Source organism: Paramormyrops kingsleyae, chromosome 3, assembly GCF_048594095.1.
Source record: "Paramormyrops kingsleyae isolate MSU_618 chromosome 3, PKINGS_0.4, whole genome shotgun sequence".
Taxonomy (NCBI): domain Eukaryota; kingdom Metazoa; phylum Chordata; class Actinopteri; order Osteoglossiformes; family Mormyridae; genus Paramormyrops; species Paramormyrops kingsleyae.
Window position 1 is genome coordinate 24593787 of NC_132799.1, and position 20294 is coordinate 24614080.

General features: G+C 47.6%; 2 protein-coding genes across 4 annotated transcripts in view; both read left to right on the top strand.

Annotated features, from left to right (window-relative positions):
• Positions 1–7556, top strand: part of LOC111846173 (contactin-1a-like) — a 51498-nt gene extending 43942 nt beyond the window's left edge. For all 3 annotated transcript variants that reach the window (XM_023816121.2, XM_023816120.2, XM_023816123.2), the window contains 5 exons: positions 387–490; positions 805–994; positions 1784–1896; positions 3783–3942; positions 4841–7556. In XM_023816121.2, coding sequence (XP_023671889.2) covers positions 387–490; positions 805–994; positions 1784–1896; positions 3783–3942; positions 4841–4917 — 644 coding nt within the window. In that variant the 3' untranslated portion in view covers positions 4918–7556. The remainder of the gene's footprint in view (positions 1–386; positions 491–804; positions 995–1783; positions 1897–3782; positions 3943–4840) is intronic.
• A 2356-nt stretch (positions 7557–9912) lies between these two features.
• LOC111858650 (PDZ domain-containing RING finger protein 4-like) overlaps positions 9913–20294 on the top strand; it is an 81704-nt gene continuing 71322 nt past the window's right edge. The window contains exons 1-2 of the mRNA XM_072709931.1: positions 9913–10349; positions 10845–10913. Coding sequence (XP_072566032.1) covers positions 10188–10349; positions 10845–10913 — 231 coding nt within the window. The 5' untranslated portion in view covers positions 9913–10187. The remainder of the gene's footprint in view (positions 10350–10844; positions 10914–20294) is intronic.

The window sequence follows — 20294 nt, forward strand, 5'->3', positions numbered from 1 at the left end:
CCCAGAATAACAGCGTACCCATTACGGCTCAGTGGACAAAAGCAAGCCTCCGAGCTTCTGTTTTGTACCAGTATGTTATCCTGTATTTATTTTAATCGAACTTAATCAGCGGTGGTATAAGACACTGCTGTGATCTCATACAGTCATGAGATATTTAGTCATGGAGGTGAAGCATGATTTCTCAGAGACCCTTCAGGCTATGAAATTATAATCAAAAACCCAAGATAAGACAAACCTGAAAGATATGATTCAGATCAGTGATGTCTCATCTGAAGAGTTTGCATCTCAGCAATGTCCTACTGAAGACCTTTCCCTATAAATGGTAGACAGGACTCCCCCTGGTGGTATGTTAAGGTGTTTGCGTCATACTCTCTCTGCATCCGCAGTCCCTCTGGAGCGTCCTGCAAACGTGGTCGCCAGGACATTATCAGCAACAGAGGCCATTGTAGTGTGGCTGTCCGGGACCCAGCCAGGGATCGAGGGCTACCAGGTGCTTACTTTCCATGATGATGATGATTGATTATTATTATTATTACTACCATAATTATTATCTGTAGTATTGATTAGGTAATGTTTCAACTACAGTTATTTTTTTCAGTCAGTACACACTAACCTCTTTAATGGTACAGCTGAGGTTTGCTTATTCTGACTTGACTGATTCTGGCTTTTATATGCCAAAATAAATATGAAATATCAATAAACCAAAATGTCTAAATGTGGAAGTTTCATTGTGCTGGAGTACTGACGCTCGTGTCCGATTGGCTGATGCCATTGGGGGTTCCGCCTCTTCCGTGCCACTTAAAGGTGAAGTATTGGAAGAAACACGACGACAGTGAGACGGCCAACCAGAAGGTGCAGGTGCCCGCCACCGAGAACCAGACCCGTCTGGAAAACTTGCTGCCCAACTCGCACTATGTCATCGAAGTGCAGGCATACAACACAGCCGGATTCGGCCCCCCCAGTAACCGCTACGAGATTCACACCAAGAAAGCACGTGAGTGTGCCTTGCTGTCTGTCAGAGAGAGGCTGTACTGCAGTCCGCCTTGCTGTCTGTCAGAGAGGCTGTACTGCAGTCCGCCTTGCTGTCTGTCAGAGAGGCTGTTTGTACTGCAGTCCGCCTTGCTGTCTGTCAGAGAGGCTGTTTGTACTGCAGTCCGCCTTGCTGTCTGTCAGAGAGGCTGTTTGTACTGCAGTCCACCTTGCTGTCTGTCAGAGAGGCTGTTTGTACTGCAGTCCGCCTTGCTGTCTGTCAGAGAGGCTGTACTGCAGTCCGCCTTGCTGTCTGTCAGAGAGGCTGTACTGCAGTCCGCCTTGCTGTCTGTCAGAGAGGCTGTTTGTACTGCAGTCCGCCTTGCTGTCTGTCAGAGAGGCTGTACTGCAGTTCACCTTGCTGTCTGTCAGAGAGGCTGTTTGTACTGCAGTCCACCTTGCTGTCTGTCAGAGAGGCTGTTTGTACTGCAGTCCGCCTTGCTGTCTGTCAGAGAGGCTGTTTGTACTGCAGTCCGCCTTGCTGTCTGTCAGAGAGGCTGTACTGCAGTCCGCCTTGCTGTCTGTCAGAGAGGCTGTACTGCAGTCCGCCTTGCTGTCTGTCAGAGAGAGGCTGTACTGCAGTCCGCCTTGCTGTCTGTCAGAGAGAGGCTGTACTGCAGTATAATCTCAGTGCCATCTGCGCAGAATCACCGTCCGTGTCTCTGAATGTGACTGAATGTGAGGAACAGGCAGGTCTTTCCTACAGCCCCCCCCCTCACTTCAGCTACCCCCTCTCCCTTCTTCCTGATCACAGCTCCCAGTCGCCCCCCCAGAATAATCAAGAAGAGCTTCAGCCGGAGCGTGGTCAACATCGCGTGGGAGCACGTGGAGCCCCTGGCCAATGAGTCCACCATAAAGGGCTACAAGGTGCTTCGACCTCATGGTCGCTGCTGCTCACTTCCCGTCTGCCGACCTTCCTTCCCGCCTCACTTTCTGTTTATAGTTACACATTGACTTTAGTAAAGGTTCGGTTCACCTCTTGAATCCCTCTTTGAGTTTTCTAGGTTGCTGTCTAATTGGAGGACCAACCTTGTTGTCAAAATAGTTTTATTTCATTTAGTGTTGTCCAATTTGTACAATTGTACCCAGTGACAAGTTAAGCACCCAGAAGAAATGGTCCGATTTGGGTGTAATTTGGTACACGTTCAGACCAGTGACGGGTATGTAAATGATTCAATTTGCAAGGAGCTGGCATGTCTAGTCACCAGACACAGAGGACGCCTTGTAGACACATTAGCTAGCATTACCAGCACTTGACGGAGTTTGATAGGGGTCACATTGTGGGTTAGCGTGAGGCTCGGTGGTCGTATCATGCAATTGCAATTGGGCACTTGAGGGCATCCACACACGTCATGAAGGTTCCGATCACCCAAAACAGACCACAGCAATGGAGGATCGTCGTATTGTGTGCCAAGCATTACAGAACCCCATGGCATCTGCGCCTGCCATCCAGACACAAGTATTGAACTCTCTGTAACACCCCATGTCATCCCACAACGTGTCTCGACAACTGGCATCAGTCGGACTATGGGTTCACCGTCCAATGCTTAGGCTACCGTTAACACCAGCATTTGGAGTGATGCTGTAGTTGGAGGCATGGACTGATGACGAGTGGCATCGTACCATGGTCAGCATTGAATCTCATTTCTGCATTACCACGAATGATCGTCGTGTGTGTGTGTGTATGGCGGCACCGAGGGGAGAGGACCAATCCTGGCAATGTTGTGGAGAGACACACCAGCGTCACTCCAGGCATCACGGTGTGGGGAGCCATAGGGTATGACATCACGGTGTGGGGAGCCATAGGGTATGACATCACGGTGTGGGGAGCCATAGGGTATGACATCACGGTGTGGGGAGCCATAGGGTATGACATCACGGTGTGGGGAGCCATAGGGTATGACATCACGGTGTGGGGAGCCATAGGCTATGACATCATGGTGTGGGGAGCCATAGGGTATGACATCACGGTGTGGGGAGCCATAGGGTATGACATCACGGTGTGGGGAGCCATAGGGTACGACATCACGGTATGGGGAGCCATAGGGTACGACATCACGGTGTGGGGAGCCATAGGCTATGACATCACGGTGTGGGGAGCCATAAGGTACGACTTCAGGTCATCTCTGGTAGTGAATCAGGGACCCTGACGGCACAGCGCCACGTCAGTGACATCCTGCGTCCTCATGTCTTACCCCTCCTGAGACAGCACCCTGGTACAGTCTTTCAACAAGACAACGTCCATATACACACGGTACGTGTCTATGGACTGCCTGCGTCATGTTGAGGTCCTCCCGTGGCCAGCCAGGTCCCACAGTCTTTCCCCAATCAAACGTGTGTGATCAGCTCAGGGGGACCCAGTGCCAATCTACAGGACCTCGAGGGCCAGTTGCAACAGCTGTGTGCCGACCTGCCGCAGGAGAGGATACAGCGGCTGTAGGACTCCCTTCCGCACCGTTTCGCCACATGTGTCCATATGTCACTGAGTGTATATACAGCTTTGGAAAAAATTACTGTCTGAATGAGTAAAACAAAAAATTGTTCTATGGTCTCCTCATTTTTCCTGGGGCTGCAGCCTGCTTTGCCCAGGATAAACTCCAGACTGAGAGCATTTAGAAGACGGATATTTTTGCAGAGTAAATGTTATGAGTCTGCAGCCTTGGGGGCACCGCTGACCTGCACGCCCCCCCCCCCCCCCCCCCCCCCGGCTGAGCCTGCCTTTGTCCCAAGTCTGACTGCTGCTGTCTTTGTAGGTGGTGTACAGACAGGAGGGCGACGTTGATGAGGTGCTCTACACTGCCACCAACGAGCACTCCATCGACCTGCCGCTTCCCAAGAAGGGCTACTCCGTGGTGGAGGTGCGAGCCCTCAGTGAAGGTGGGGATGGAGCCGTCGCACAAGTGCGCATTTCAGGTAACTATGGAAACCGTGTTCAGTGGTCTGCTTGGGTGACTCTATCATTTAAGATAAGCCTCGTAAACACATTCGGGCAAGCTTATGATTAGTTTTACTGAACTTATGTGCAGTAAGAAATGTTATGGAAACAAAGACCAATGGCTGTCCTTTGACTCTGAGTTACCATTCAGTGTCTGTAAGTTATACCCATACCTGACTAAAGCCCCTCGCTGGGACCACGGACCCCCCCGCCCCGCCCTGTTTTGGAGGAAGCTTGGGCTCTTCTATAGTCGACCCCAGTGATATATGCAGAGTCCATCACAGATGGGTCAGGTTTAGGCAGGGGCATCAGAAGCATTTTGAAGGTGGCGGGGAAACACTGGCGGGGGGTCTGAGGACCCTCCCCCAGAATTTTTTTTTAAATGAATTAGGTGCCGTATGTGTATTCTCATATCGATCAAGTGGAATGGATTCTTTCGTGAAGCAATAGAAACAGCGCTGGGTGAACTAATATTTTATGTTGAATGTGGGGGGGTCCAAACGAATAATTATGAAATGTGAGGGGGGCACATTAATGGCGGCGACGCCCATGGGTTCGGGTGTGTGTTCAGCGTGACGTGCTGAGGGTGTGTGTTCAGCGTGACGTGCTGAGGGTGTGTGTTCAGCGTGATGTGCTGAGGGTGTGTGTTCAGCGTGACGTGCTGAGGGTGTGTGTTCAGCGTGACGTGCTGATAGCCTGCACCTACACATCCCGAGTCTTGGGAAGCACACGGGATGTGTCACGTTCGGCACCGCATCCCGGGTTCGATTACCAGTCAGGGAATGCCATGTGCACGGGGGCTGGGACTTGATCCTGGACTATGCTGTATCAGTCCCGTCTCTTAACGTGGTCTTTTCCTCTCAAACCCCTCCACAGGTGGCGCGATGCTTTCGGCACAGCCCCTCGGTCTGGCCGCCCTGCTCGCCGTCGCCCTCTGCTGCCTGGGATTGTGAATGTAGCGCCATCCACTGGCCTGAACTCTGGTGGAGAGGACTCTGTGAGGTCACCTCCAGCATGGACTTGGACTGCCCCCAGTACCTGGTTTCAACATATGGCCAAATGCAATACAGGAAAAACAAGCATAAAAGACATATAGGAGGAACTGGGAAGAACGGAGAAATGCAGAAAAACTCTTATTTAGAAATTATAAAGTTATCTTTGTTCAAGGAGCACAGGAAATGTTTTAACTCGCTCAGTATGCCTTACTTATAAACTCCTACTGGTCTTTCATTGTTGCATGAATTGCTCTAAAGGGTGTTTCACCATGACCACTCAGTAGACCACAGCCAAGGAGGCGGCGCGTACAGCAGACAGACGCCATCTCCACGGCTGGGGAGCCCCCCCTCGCCAGGGGCCTTGCTAGAGATCTCGGACCCCATGAAAGCATATCATATTGGGCCCCCCAGCCCAGACAAATCCAGTTATTTTCCTAATTTTTTTGGCCCCTGTCAGTCAGGGGCCCTTGGAGTCATCCTAATCCCCCCACCCCAGTACCCCTGTTCCTCCGGCCTGAAGTAAATAATTCATGCCACGGATGAATTCATGAATGATTTAACATGGTACATTCAACCGTCAGGTGGAGTACAGTGCAGTTAGGGTCTGTTTTTGTGGTTTGCACACTTGGTATGTGGCTTTTTCACCCATCATCACGGGATAAACTTTACTGGGATACGGTCAGAAGCAGAGAGGTTTTAATAATCCTTGTGTTGTGTTTGTGAGCGATTCCGGACGTTTTTATAGGCAGTCAGTGTAAGTACTTTGATAGCTGATCCCATCGGTTAATAACTCTGAAACGGTAACATGCTCCTTGACTTTTGAATGTGTCTCTTTTCAAACCAAATCACGATTTAACAAATCGCCCCAAATTTAAAATAAAAAGCACCATTATCATCCATAGCAACATGTAACATTTGACGGAAAAAAAGTTTAATTGTTGCCAACGGAAAGTGTTTTATATTTGTAGATAGCAAGCATTTAAAATATCGAGATCATGCCGCTGTTTAGTGTCTGTGTTTTTGGCAGAATAAGCACCTCAGTTGGGGGAACTCCGCAGAGCAGGCCATCCGCGCGCGCGTCTCTGTGCCGGCCTCCTGTTTGCCCAGCGTGACCGTCTGCGGTGTCCCCGACTCACACATCTCCACCAGCTTTGCTTGTCTGTTTGTTTTCTAAAATATTCGAAACCTAGATCATGGTTTTTATTGTCGTGAAAAAATTATTCAAGAGAAACAGAATAAAGAGAAACAGAATAAAGAAACCTGTAATTACCCGAGAAATCAGGCTGGTTTGGGGTAGTATAGTGTTCTCTAGTATTATTATTATTATTATTATTATTATTATTATTATTATTATTATTATTGCTGCACTGGTGGTTACTAAGGATTTTTAATGTGAGGGACTCCCGTGACTAGAATAAATAATATGTCCTCTTGTTTACGATAATTTATGTCTATAAGTTTAATAAGACATCGCCTGAGCTGCTTATCCAGTGGGACAAAGACACTGTGTCTTTCGCTGTGAAATATTCCCGAAATCCACTAAGGTGCATGAAGGGATCCAAACCTAAGGGACCTGCCGCGTTCAAATGGATCAGCGGCACTTCCTGCTGGCGTTTCTGTGCGTCTGCACGGGAAACACTGTCAGTCAAACCCCCCCCCCCCCCCCAATCAGATATGCAGCTCACACCGTTTCATCTGAATAATTAACTGACAGAAGTCTTACACCAATGGCACATAAGTCACTGTGACTGGCTGAAAGCAGACTCTTAAGTGTCCAGGTTTTATAATGAATTAATTCTTATGGCTAAAACACTGGTGATATGCTGACATGGTGTAAATTGTCTTGATTTTGGTCTTTGTAGCCCGGTTTGCATTGGTGACCAACCAGGCAGCCAAACCTGCCTTTAGAGCCTGCAAACCGGAATGCGGGTCTGGTTCTGACAGACCTGGACCTTCTCCAGGCTGAATCACCCATGCGGCCGGCCGCTCGCTGTGCCCTCACCGTAAAACCACCACCTTAGGCCAATGCCTGTGAAACTCATTGTATTGCATAATCCTATTGAAAGTTAAATAAATTTCTCTCTAACACAAAATGTCATTATGATTCAGCAGTAGAATATTAGACTTTTTTTATTTTAAGAAATTATTTTTGTGTTTTTACGAAAGGTTTTAAATGCATAAGCACTGAGATTTTCTCTGATATTTACAGTTTATTAGAGGTTTGTTATGGAAAAGTAATTCAGGTCACTTATGTAAAGAGCCTAAGTCGTAATTATATCAAATTTGCTTATTAAAGTAAATTATGTGAGCTCCGGGGTTTGGCCACGCACTGGTTTGTTTCCCAGTCCCTTCGGAGGGGCCACCCTGACGGCCCCCTGCCCCCTTTTCTTGGGTCCCTGAAGTTATGTGGTTTCACACATCATTTTATTTGCAGTATTTGAATTTTCCAGCGTAAATGGAAACGCTGTTCGCCGCATCTGAAGGGCCCTTTTGCATCAAAATTACTGACTGTAACTTAGCATCATAAGTACCCTAATAAAGCTAAACATTATACGTTTGAAGCAGATCTGTAAGATTAAAATAACTGCTGGTTACAAGGGAGCCTACAGCCCACGTTTGTTTCACGTGCCGTCGACACGGGCCGGGGCACCTGCGAGGTGCCGTCGACACGGGCCGGGCCGAGCCGGACCTCTGTCCCACTGGAGCCAGTCAGTCTGTCACCTTCTGCACATGTTGTCACCTTCTGCACAGGGTACAGATGTGCATATCTAGGCACACAGCTGGCCAAGAAGCCACCATTACCCTGCTGTAGGTCAGGGCTGTCCAACCCTGCCTCTGTACATTTATCACTCAGCAAAGGTACAGCCCTAATTTAACACACCTGACAGGTCGTATTCAGTAGCATCTCAATGTTAGAGCCAGTTTAGCTTCAGCACACACTGTATGGACAAAAGTACTGGGACACCTGGCCATTACATCTACATGACCTTTTATGACGTCCCATTCTAACTCCATAGGCATCAGTATGGAGCTGGTCCCCCCTTTGCAGCTATAACAGCCACCACTCTTCTGGGGAGGCTCTCCACAAGATTTTGGAGGGTGTCTGTGGGAATTTTTTTCTATTCATCCAGAAGAGCATTTGTGACATCAGTCACTGATGTTGGACATGAAGGCCTGGCTTGTAATCTTCGTTCTAGTTCACCCCAAAGGACTTTGATGAGGTTTAGGTCTGGGCTCTGTGTGGGCCAGTCAAGTTCTTCCACACCAAACTCACCCAATCATGTATTTATGGGCTTTCCTTTGTGCACTGGGGCACAGTCATGCTGGAACAGAAAGGCGCCTTCTCCGAACTGTTCCCACAAAGTCGGAAGCATAGACTTGTCCAAAACATCTCGGTACGTTGAGGCATTAAGAGTTTCCTTCCCTGGAACTCAGGACCCCAGCCCAACCCCTGAAAAACAACCCCCTACCATTATCCCTCCTTCAGCAAACTTTACAGTTGGCACAGTGCAGTCAGGTAGATAACATTCTCCTGGCATCTGCCAAACCCAGACTCATCTATCAGACTGCCAGACAGAGAAGCATGATTCGTCACTCCATAGAACACATTTCCACTGCACCAGAGTCCAGTGGTGCAGTGGAAGTCCAATGCTTGGTGATGTGAAGCTTGCGTACAGCTGCTCACCATGGAAGCCCACTCTATGAAGGTCCTGGTGCACAGTTTTTATGTTGGTTAACGCCAGATGAAGTTTGGAACTATGCAGTTATTCAGTTAAGAGAGCACTGCAGGTGACTTTTACACACTATGCGGCTCAGCACTGGTGACCCTGCTCAATTACTTTACATGGTCTGCCACTTTGTGTCTGAGTTTCTGTTGTTCCTAAAGACTTTCACTTTGCAATAATACCATTTACAGTTGGCTCTGGAATATCTAGCAGGTAGGAAATTTCACAAACTAACCTATTGCAAACGTGGCATCTTGTGACAGTACCACGATTGAATTCAGAATAACCCATTCTTTCACAAATGTCTCAAACTGTCTCAAAATACCAATTACTTATTATCTTAAACTATTGTAGGCTATTAGGAGATAAGCATTACATGAAATGGAATTTCATATCACTTCCTTATGGTTTGCTGTCTGTTCATTGGGGTTATTTCATACCACTCACGGTAAAAAATCAAGCATATTCCGTAGAAAGGCTGCAAACGAAGCCTCACGGTCACATTGCGGCACCCTAACACGGTGTTTTGGATAATCCGTATTAATGTAATATAAACCATGTGGTCTAACATTTGCCAGCCTGCATTGTCTATTAGGTAACAGCGCGCATAGAACGCGTTTAAAGGGATTATTTTTAAAGCTGTATTTCCATGCCAATTATTTCCATGTGCGAGGTGAAGCACTGAGGTATAATACAATTCCCTGATATTATATTATTATTATTACACATTTTACTATTATACATTTATAGGGTTTACTGATTTTTTTCCTCCTGTGAAGCGGGATACTGAAAGCTGTATCTAGAAATGAACAAACCATTAATTGCAGGAATGTATCACTGATTTAGTTAAAATCAGCTTTAAAACATGTGCCAGTACTACGCTTTTACCAGTGGGTGGCAGCATAATTGGTGTGAACGAAGCAGGAGCCTGTTTACGGGCTGCTCCTGCTGATTTAAGCTTTTCTATCTAACAGGCTTTAGACGTGTCGTATGACTTTTTTTGTAAAGGTGAAGCTAGTTCACGCTCTCGCGCTCTTCCAAGGTGTCCAGCCTTGGGAATGGGCAGCGGTGTTCAGGCATATTCTAGGGTAATTACGGTAACGTTGGTCGTCGCTATGGGATGCGGTGTGGACCCGACTCTTATTCTAGGGTAATTACGGTAACGTCGGCCAATGACGTACTTCAAAAGTTTCAAGAAGTTTAAATCGATATAAGTGGGTCACTTAATACTGATGTGTTTTAGTCTCAAAAGCAGTTTTCTGTAACTACATAACATGGTACATATTTGACATCAGGTGTATCGAGATCCCGGGTGGATTCAGTGCTGCGCTGGGCTCCCCATCATTTGGGTGGTGCACCGTAATACCGCCGCTCCCTATTTCCAAGCTCGGGGAGGGGGGGGGTCTATTGGCAAGGGTCGCCGAGCTGTGCGGAGATGCTGATGGACCGTACGCGGCACACACCGTTACGTAGCTCGTGAATGTGGAGGACACTGCCTGGTACATGGCGCAGCCGGACCAGGCTGGGCTGCTCAACGGGGACCATCGCTGCCGGACAGCAGCGCAGATCAGCCAGGCAGGGCTGCCTGAGAAGCTGGACCCCCGGTGCCAGCAGAAGTTAGACCGGTGCATGGTCCTGTTCGGCCGCATCGCGGGACATTGCGAGGTACTGTAAGCTGGAGACGAAATGTCAAAGGCATTCATTTTATTTTTATTGATTAATGCAAATCTCGTTTTGTTGAATCGTTTAATAATGTTTTAGATGTTAATAAAAAAAATCTAATTTCTAGACCAGCGGTGGCCAGTCTTATCCGCAAAAGGCCGGTGTGTATGCAGGTTTTTGGGATAACCTGTTCAAACCCAGGTGTAAGGACTCTTCAGCCAATCAGTCCTCTAATTAGTAATCTAATTAGGGAGCTGCAGCGAAAACCGGCATACACAGCCACCCTTTGCGGATAAGATTGGCCACCCCTCTTCTAGTCGATGTTTTTTCCAGCGATTTCCCTAGGTCATGCCTGTCTCCCAATCCCCAAACCGGGGGGGGGGTGTCGTCGATTTTATTTCCACTGGTATAAGTTGCCTTTACAATGTGTTCTGGATATTTTTGGATACTTTGTCTGTATTTTTATGCTCACGTCACTCCTCACAATGTTGTTTTCAGCAAGACGTCCTTGAAAATGAGTCAGCTGACCAGGAAGACGGGCTCCGGGTTTTGGGCTGGATCCAGGAGGTAAGACGTACATGTAACTCACAGCAAGACAGACAGCCACCCCAGCAATCACAGATAGCATAGCACAGGGGTGTCAAACTCCAGTCCTTTGTGAGACTGATTCACCTCAAGAGCTGTGTGGTAATTAGCACAAGGAGGTGTAAGGAGTTGATTCAGGTGTGTTAAATGAGGGGAAACCCCAAAATATGTAGGGCTCCGGCCCTGCAGGTCTGGAGTTTGACTCCCTTGGCATAGCAAATATCATAGCAGATACCAAGCAGATATCATAGCAGGTACCACAGCAGGTAATATAGCAGGTACCAAAGCAGGTAGCATACCAGATATCATAGCAGGTAGCATATCAGATAGTATAGCAGGTAGCACATCAGATATAGCAGATACTACAGCAGGTAGCACAGTAGATATCATAGCAGGTAGCACAGCAAATATAGCCAGATCTATATCATAGTAGGTTGGCACAGCAAATATAGCAGATATCATAGGAGGTAGCACAGCAGATATTATAGCAGGTAGCACAGCATGTACCATACAGCTAGCATTATAGTCAAACAACTGAATTTGTAGCAGAGATTTCCTAGCTCAATCCTGAAAGGAGTTCTGCTGCTGTAACCTTGTAGCGCCCGCTGTCTTCAGCAGACAGCCAGCTAGTATGCCTGGTGAAGAGTAATGAGGGTGAATGTCACAGGTCATAAATCCAGCCTTTATCACCTTGGTCTGAAGTCACTGCTTCACTATGTCATAGACACTGTGCTTCACCATTTGCTGTTTAGTCAGTCTGTTTGCGGGTTTATTCCTGTGCTCTGAAGTCTGCAAGCTGTCGCTGATGTGGCGTACAGGGAGCCTCGGGGTCCTCAGACACTGTTTGTTCACGAAGGTGTGATGTTTGACATTGTCATTACTTATGTTTCACTGGACTTTTGATTTCAGGATAAATGTACAAATAAATCTCACCATGAGGGCACAGCATCGTCATCTGGGTGTGGGCTGAGCTGGGGCTATTTTTTCGTGTGTGGGCGTGTAACGTCATTGGTCCTGCAGTCGCTGGATGTTTGAAGTCTTAAATGGCACGTTTGCTGAAGGCCGTGCTGATGTCAGAAGCAGAGTGCGTGTGATGGTCTGTTTCTCCTGTGGCAAATTAGCAGATTACACAGAGGTGACTCACTCTGCTCTGGTGCTGGCTACAGTCTCGATTCAGCTTTGGATTTGCAGCCCTTTGGACCCAACAGAGGGACTTTGGAGTTATTCACAGCATTCTGAGCAGCAGCTAAAGTGACTGCGGCCATCCTGACCAGTGGAGAGTGAGTCCAGCTCCTCGTATGAGCTGTGGGAGTGGGAGCTACAACCTGGTGAGAAGCCTGGGGTGATGTGTGCCTCTGTGGCTATGATCAGAAGGTTTAACCAGATCGTCAGGCTGGCAGAGTGGTGCCGCTGTCGGGTCCTTGAGCAAAGCCCTGTTCACATGGGGGGGTTTCACAGGAAGGGGAGGCACTCGGTGGTACAACATGGAGGATCATGCGGAGCCCCTGGGAGCCGTTATTGGAAACCTCAATTGGAAATTTCCAAAGCTCACTCATTCTGCTGGATACATTTTTGGGAATTTCTGGGCACTTAATGAGTTCTTCATCAGATTACTTGAGGACTGAGCGAGTTTTGTTCAGTTTTGTCGAGTTTTGTTAAGTGCCCCAAGCCTCCGGACACTGAGCATGGCGATGACAGGGACATCATACCCCTGCCTTGTGCCCTGTGATGCCCGGGATCCCCCGATCCAGGAAATTTATCCACATTTACCTTAGTAGCTTGTGTTTCACAGCCATTTCCTTTCACCGTGTGCAGATTTACTTGTTTTATTAACAGGTTACCAGCCTCATAACAGTATATCCGTCTCTGGGTTAGTGGCACCTTTGCGAACTCCTGCCGTCCAGCTCCAGAACATGGGAGCGGCGATAGTGGGTGACGTCATTCGTGCTGTGGCTTCCAGAGGAGCCTGCGGGGTTCTGGGAGCCTGGAGGAGGCCTGTTATGAAATGTCATGAGAGCCACGGAGGCCTGCGGTCCCACGTGGGGCCTTTGATGACTTTAATATGCTCCGCTGGGCTTCCGGAAATGTCATCCTGTCCGCATGCTGCTCCGTCACGCCCCCCCCCCCCCCCCCCCCCATCCCATTTCTTACCTTTCTGGGTTTGGGGCCTGGGAGGCTGGCTGTTCTGGAAGCTTGGCATGGGTCCACATTCACACGGTCCCAGCGTTTTTCTGGCTGATCCTTGTCTTTGTGGGTGTTAGTAAATTTATGTAATTTTAAAGGCAAATTTATGGGTTTCTGATGCTCAGATATCGAAGTTAAAACTATGCAGTGCCAAGGACAATACTTGTGGAGTAAGTCCCCAATGTGGAATTATTAAAGATTTTTCTGTTTTCATTTTCTGCAGGGCCACACAGGGTTCAGCCCTGTGTGTGTGTGTGTGTGTGTGTGTGTGTGTGTGTGTGTGTGTGTGTGTGTGTGTGTGTGTGTGTGTGTGTGTGTGTGTGTGTGTGTGTGTGTGTGTGTGTGTGTGTGTGTGTGTGTGTGTCAGCACTGAGGGCCCGGGGCCAAGAGAAGGCTCTGTAGGTGCAAACATGCGTAGACCCAAGGTACACTGTTCAGGTTACAGATGTTCTTTATCATACCAGTACTTAGTCCCTGAAACCTGATTGGCTCTCTCAGCTGTCAGTCTGACACAGGCCAGTTCTGATGCCAGAACAATCTACAGCGATATGGACCAAAAAGCATATCTCGAAATTTTTAGGCAGACTTTCAATACACAATATCTATATTTCAGTATTTTCTTTGAAGTGGGCTAAATACTTAATTTTAAGTCAAAGCCACGTGAGATGTCACCTTCCCAGTTTGAAAATGTACAAAAACAAAATTTCAAAATAAAGACAAAATTAGGTATAAATTATGCCTGTTTCAGTGCATGAGTCCGGTAAAGTAACCATGATATGGAAGCATCTCTCCACTATCTACCAGCAGCATTTTTTAAATCAGATTTTGTCATTGTTCTTAAAATAGAAGGTGAATGTAAACAAAAAAATCTAAATCTAAACCTAAACCATACACTATATGGACAATAGTATTTGTACACACCTCTTAATCACTGAATTCAGGTGTTTCATTCAGACCCATCGCCACAGCAGAGCGGAGTCTCTGTGTGCTGAGCTGCGTAGTGCGTAAAAGTCACCATGGTTCTGTTACCTGAATAACTGCAGAGTTCCAAAGCTCTTCTGGCATTTATCTCATGTGCACCGGGAGCTTCATGGAGTGGGCTTCCATGGTGAGCAGCTGCACTCAAGCTTCACAGCACCAAGCATCGGACTTAGTGGTGTAAAGCACACTGCCGCTGGACTCTGGAGCAGTGGAAACGTGTTCTGTGGAGTGACAAATCACGCTTCTCTGTCTAAAGGATGAGTCTGGGTTTGACAGGTGCCAGGAGAATGTTACCTGCCTGACTGCACTGTGAAATGTTATGCACTGTAAAGTTTGCTGAAGGAGGGATAATGGTAGGGGGTTGTTTTTCGGGGTTGGGCTGGTTCCAAGGAAAGGAACTTTTAATGCCTCAACATACAAAGATGTTTTGGACAAGTCTATGCTTCCAGCTTTGTGGGAACAGTTTGGAGAAGGCGCCTTTCTGTTCCAGCGTGACTGTGCCCCAGTGCACAAAGCAAGGTCCATAAAGACATGAATGGGTGAGTTTGGTGTGGAAGAATTTGACTGGCCCACACAGAGCCCAGACCTCAACCTCATCAAAGTCCTTTGGGATGAACTAAATGGAGATTGCGAGCCAGGCCTTCACACCCATTAGCAGTGACTGGCCTCACCGATGTCCTTATTTTGCTGCCTATGGATTTAGAATGGGGTGTCATAAAATGACCTGTGGCTGCGAAGGCCAGGTGTCCCAGTACTTTTGTCCATATTGTGTATTTGGCAAATGGCTCTAACATCAGAAGGCTGACAGGCATTAAAAGTGCATTTAAATCAAAAGATCCGCACTTTAAGTTATTACATTTTAACAAAATAAAACAAATATTGCAAATTATGGTACTTTTAACAATGTTTTAAAGCTAAATGATCCTCGTACCAATGATTCCTGGCCTTTCCCCCCGTCAGCTTCCCTGTGAGACGCTGCTAACTGATTGGTCTAATTTTCTCTGTGAATTCTGGGATTCTGTGTAACGTCACGACCGAAGCTCTCGTGTTGTTCACAACCAGGATGGAATGAATATTATTGGTTTCTATTAAATGTCTTTAAGAGCCTTAATTTAATGGCACACAAGTATATCGATACAAAGGGTTTTGTGTCATCCTATATCTTGTTTTGAAAATGTATCGATATACCATAATAATCCAGTGTAGCGGCCAGCCCTAGGCGATGGTAAAAGTTGTTGATGGGGTGGTGAAGCGCTGGATAAGCAGACAATCTGTAGCCAGGCTCATTGGAGAGGGCGGCAGATTGGCTCTCTGTTTGAGGATGAATGCCGTTATTTAAAAATGAAATTGAAATAAGATAAAAGACAGACTTCTTAGTGGGTGGTGTTGGGGAGAGGAGGGTACAATGACTCATTTTGGGGGCATGACCCATGAATGCCCCCCCCCAATAAGGCCGACCCTGCCTGGGGCGAATGGACTGAGGTGGGCGAGACCGTCACGCTCTGTCAGCCACATGATTGGTTTAAGCCCAAATCCTTGATTATTTATTGGGGTCCCTATTGAGCGTAGCCCCGCCCACTTGCAGTCTGCAGCCACAATTCACCTGCTGCTATCTTTAGCCGCTGATGCTAATGGCAGGCTTTAATGTACTTAAAGCTGGGCAGGGTCCTGGAACAGGGTGGATGGGCTTCATTAGGGCCCGGTTTCTCTGCCCCCCCCCCCCCCCAGTTCCTCAGCTGGTCTCCATGGCTCTGGAAGGGTACCCACAATCCCCTACTCCATGCCCTATAGTGATATTACCCAACTTCACACTTTTCTGTGAATGTGCACATCACAGACATACTGTGGCAGGTACCAAGTTAATAATGTAATTTAATAGTATATAATGTTATATATGATATAATTTAATATAATTTTAGATGAAAGCTCCTTTCTTGAGGCCCTCATTTAAATTCAAAGTCAGACTCCAGGCTAAAAATGCCTTTTTTTGTAATTTTGTATCACATTCTTTTATCAGACCCATTTTTACACATCTCATGTTGACAGCGGCTAAAAGCCTGATACCTAGAACCTTCTGTGAGGTTATAATACACCGTGCTCTTCACAAATGCATAGCACAGACCCCAGGATTGCTGACAGGCTGATTTCTGCTCTCTCTGTGGTTTGGTGGTTGAAATACTGACGCACTGACTTAGGTAACGCTAATTTTGGAGTTTCTGGTGCACAGATGTAGCAGTTTCATTCCTAGGTGAAAAAACAGAGCAGCTGGCCCACAGACTTAACGGCTGCGATTAGCTTCAAAAAGCGCCTGTCTTCTGCTGGAGGAAATGGAACCTCAGTCTGGGTCATTTCAAAGGAGACGGGACCTCAGTCTGGGTCATTTCAAAGGAGACGGGACCTCAGTCTGGAGCATTTCAGAGGAGACGGGACCTCAGTCTGGATCATTTCAGAGGAGACGGGACCTCAGTCTGGATCATTTCAGAGGACACGGGACCTCAGTCTGGATCATTTCAGAGGAGATGGGACCTCAGTCTGGATCATTTCAGAGCAGATGGGACCTCAGTCTGGATCATTTCAGAGGAGACGGGACCTCAGTCTGGATCATTTCAGAGGAGATGGGATCTCAGTCTGGATCATTTCAGAGGAGACGGGACCTCAGTCTGGATCATTTCAGAGGAGATGGGACCTCAGTCTGGATCATTTCAGAGGAGATGGGACCTCTGTCTGGTCCTTCCTGGTCTGACTGAAGCTACCGTCTCCCATTCTGAACTGCGCCCTTTTGGCCCAGACCTCCCCGCTGTGTCACATCAGAGTGCGTTGCTGTAGGAGAGCCCCTGCTGGGACTGAACCAGCACATTTAGCCTACAAGGCCATGTCTTTAACTGTCACGCCACCTGCTGTTGAAGTATTGGAAGACGAGGAAAAAGTAGAAAATGACACAGTGACATGCTCTGTGTGTCCTGTGATGGACTGACATCCTGGGTGTCCCCCTGTCCTCTGTCCCCTGTCCCCTTTGCTGCCTGAGGCCCCATGGCTGGTGTCTGCCTTTTCTGCCATTTCTGACAATTTGTGAAATGGCGTGTGTACTGAGAGATTTCTCTTTTTTTAAGTAATTAATGTAATCCCTGCGGTATTACACGAAGGTCAATGTGTTTCCTGTTCCCTTTGTTATTTAATCCTTTGTTTGAACAGTGTAATATTTTTGCATTACCACCAGGTGGCGCCCTTAGCACACCATAGAAGGACAATTGCCGTACAGTGTGCTATGGGATGGCACTTTCTGCTGCACGCTTATGGGAAATGACATGCCGGTTTAAGGATGCGACTTGCGATGAGAAAGTGCAGACTTTGGGACAGCACTAACATGCATGATGGTGGGGTGGGCGAGATGAAATGCATTCTGCATTAGGGTCACCGGCATCCTGGCCCAGTCTGTGTGACCTGGACTGGAAGGGGCTTCGTGCATTTCGAGAATCCAGTCCAATTAGTTCTCTCATTGTTGGACTTCAAGAGCCATTAAGAGGTGGCCTGAATGAGACCACAGCCCCATTTCTCTCAAGGAGGAAGCCAGTTTCATCATGGGGGGGCAAGGGGGTATGAGATTAGCCTCCCAATGAGAATGAGAGCCTCAGGTGCCTCTGGGTGACCCTGGTCAGCCGTGACCTGCAATTAGTGAGTGTTCGTCATTTTCAATTACCGGCCTTGTGCCAGCAGGCAGCAGGTTAGTCTGCACCTCTGGATTGGATTCACATTATCCGAATCTGCGAGTCGGCACGCTTCACCTCATCCGTCTCCATTAGACTGAACACCCATGCTGGTTTGATAACGGTGTTCCCTCACCTAACTGACTAAATATTCCCACCTGCAAACGGATAACGATTCCCCTGGTCAGAACGAATGGCGCCTGACAAACTCACGCCCGTTTGCATCGATCTGTGAGGTTTTTCGTTAATTAAGGCCGAGTCGGCTTTACGTTCATCCTTCGCGCAGACAGTTCTGTCCAAAGCTCTTGCGGGGTAACGGCATATGCAGGATGTCAGCGCGTCATGGTGAAATATGTAAATAACGGCGATGCAAACGAGATGCAGATGGTCGCTAATTTGCCTGTCAGCTTGACTTTTGTTTAGCATCCAGTGAAATTATTTCCCTGCCGTTCTGAAAAGGTCAGCTCTGCACTTCAACCTCACATTAGCTGCGGATATGCATTCAGTAGGATGAGGCCGCTGGCCACTTGAATCTCCTGAAAGGTGCCCAGGCAGCATCACTGCCGAGTCAGCTAGCAGCGACCCGGCCGAACACAGGCCACTTTTCACCTCTGGACCCATTCGGTGGATGGCTAGTGCTCCACAGCGCCTCCACTCCCTTCATCTGCGGACTGCTGCGAAGACCCACAGCATCCCAGTTCACGATTTCGGAATGTCATGCCCTTCCCTGGCAGTTAGCCTCAAAAAAAAAAAGTCATTAAATATCCTGCTTCAGATCTTTTCGGAATCCCAGACACATTAGGCTGCTGGTCGTCTGTTCCAGCATGAAACTGGAACTAGATCTTGTATCTTCTGGCACCTTCTATATTCCTCAGCACTTGTTGTTGTTTCAGCCGCAGATGAGAATGACTGGACTGTGTCTTCTTGTGGTAATGCTAATTAATGTGAGCGATAATTTGATCGTAATCCTGTTTCCCGTCTCTGTGAATGACTCTTGAGAGTAGCTGGGCACTAAGACGGGAGTCTGGAGCCAGACCACGGTGTAATAATGCACAGAGCTGCACTTCAGGCTGCAGTATTTGCTCTTGGGTAATTAATTGGCATTTCTGCTAAAGATGTCCAAGCCGTCCACCCTTAAACTGTGCTCCCCTCAGAAATCATGAGTGGCCGAAGGATAAAAGGATAAAAATCCCTGCAGACGTCTACGGATGCATAAAGAAACTCACTTATATTAAAGGGCATTTGATTTTCTTTAAGGATCTCTTATTCAGAAAATAAATCAGACGTTTTTTTTTTCTTTTAAACCATCGAGTTCAGTTATTTAGATTTAAGCTGCGGGTTACATACTACTGCCAATCACAACCTAACACCATTAGATGTGAAATCTGTTTGTATACATTAAACAGAGCTTACAGCATAAAACACAAAAGGGGAGCCCTGCCATACTGATCCTGTGAAACGACAGCATTAGCGTTTGGTGAAGCCTGGAGGTGGTCTTTGCCAAAACAAAAGTTACCGTATGAATAATTCAGGACATTAGTATCGGACTCTAATGGCAGTAATAAAGAACCCCCCCCCCCAAATGGTAATGTTTGTTAGTGGTGTGCCCATGGCAGACAGCCCCCAGCACATCTTCTCATGTTCCTGTCTGGACTCTGAGACCCCCCCCCCCCCCGCCCAGCTACTTGAGTCTCCTGGGCCCCTGCTCACAGAGTGTGTTCCCTGATAACGAGCGCAAATGTTTCCCTGTTAGCGAGCGCTTATGTTTCCCTGATAATGAGCGCTAAAGTTTCCCTGATAGCGAGCGCTAAAGTTTCCCTGATAGCCAGCGCTCAAGTTTCCCTGATAGCGAGCGCTAAAGTTTCCCTGATAGCGAGCGCTAAAGTTTCCCTGATAGCGAGCGCTAAAGTTTTCCTGATAGCGAGTGCTAAAGTTTCCCTGATAGCGAGTGCTAAAGTTACCCTGATAATGAGCGCTAAAGTTTCCCTGATAATGAGCGCTAAAGTTTCCCTGATAGCGAGTGCTAAAGTTTCCCTGATAGCGAGTGCTAAAGTTTCCCTGATAATGAGCGCTAAAGTTTCCCTGATAGCGAGTGCTAAAGTTTCCCTGATAGCGAGTGCTAACGTTTTCCTGATAGCAAGCGCTAAAGTTTCCGTGATAGTGACCTGTATCACTGATAGCGAGTGCTAAAGTTTCCCTGATAGCGAGTGCTAAAGTTTCCCTGATAGGGAGTGCTAAAGTTTCCCTGATAGCAAGCGCTAAAGTTTCCCTGATAGCGAGTGCTAACGTTTTCCTGATAGCAAGCGCTAAAGTTTCGTGATAGTGACCTGTATCACTGATAGCGAGTGCTAATGTTTCCCTGATCGCGAGTGCTAAGGCTTCCCTGATCGCGAGTGCTAAGGCTTCCCTGATCGCGAGTGCTAAGGCTTCCCTGATCGCGAGTGCTAAGGCTTCCCTGATCGCGAGTGCTAAGGCTTCCCTGATAGCATTTTAT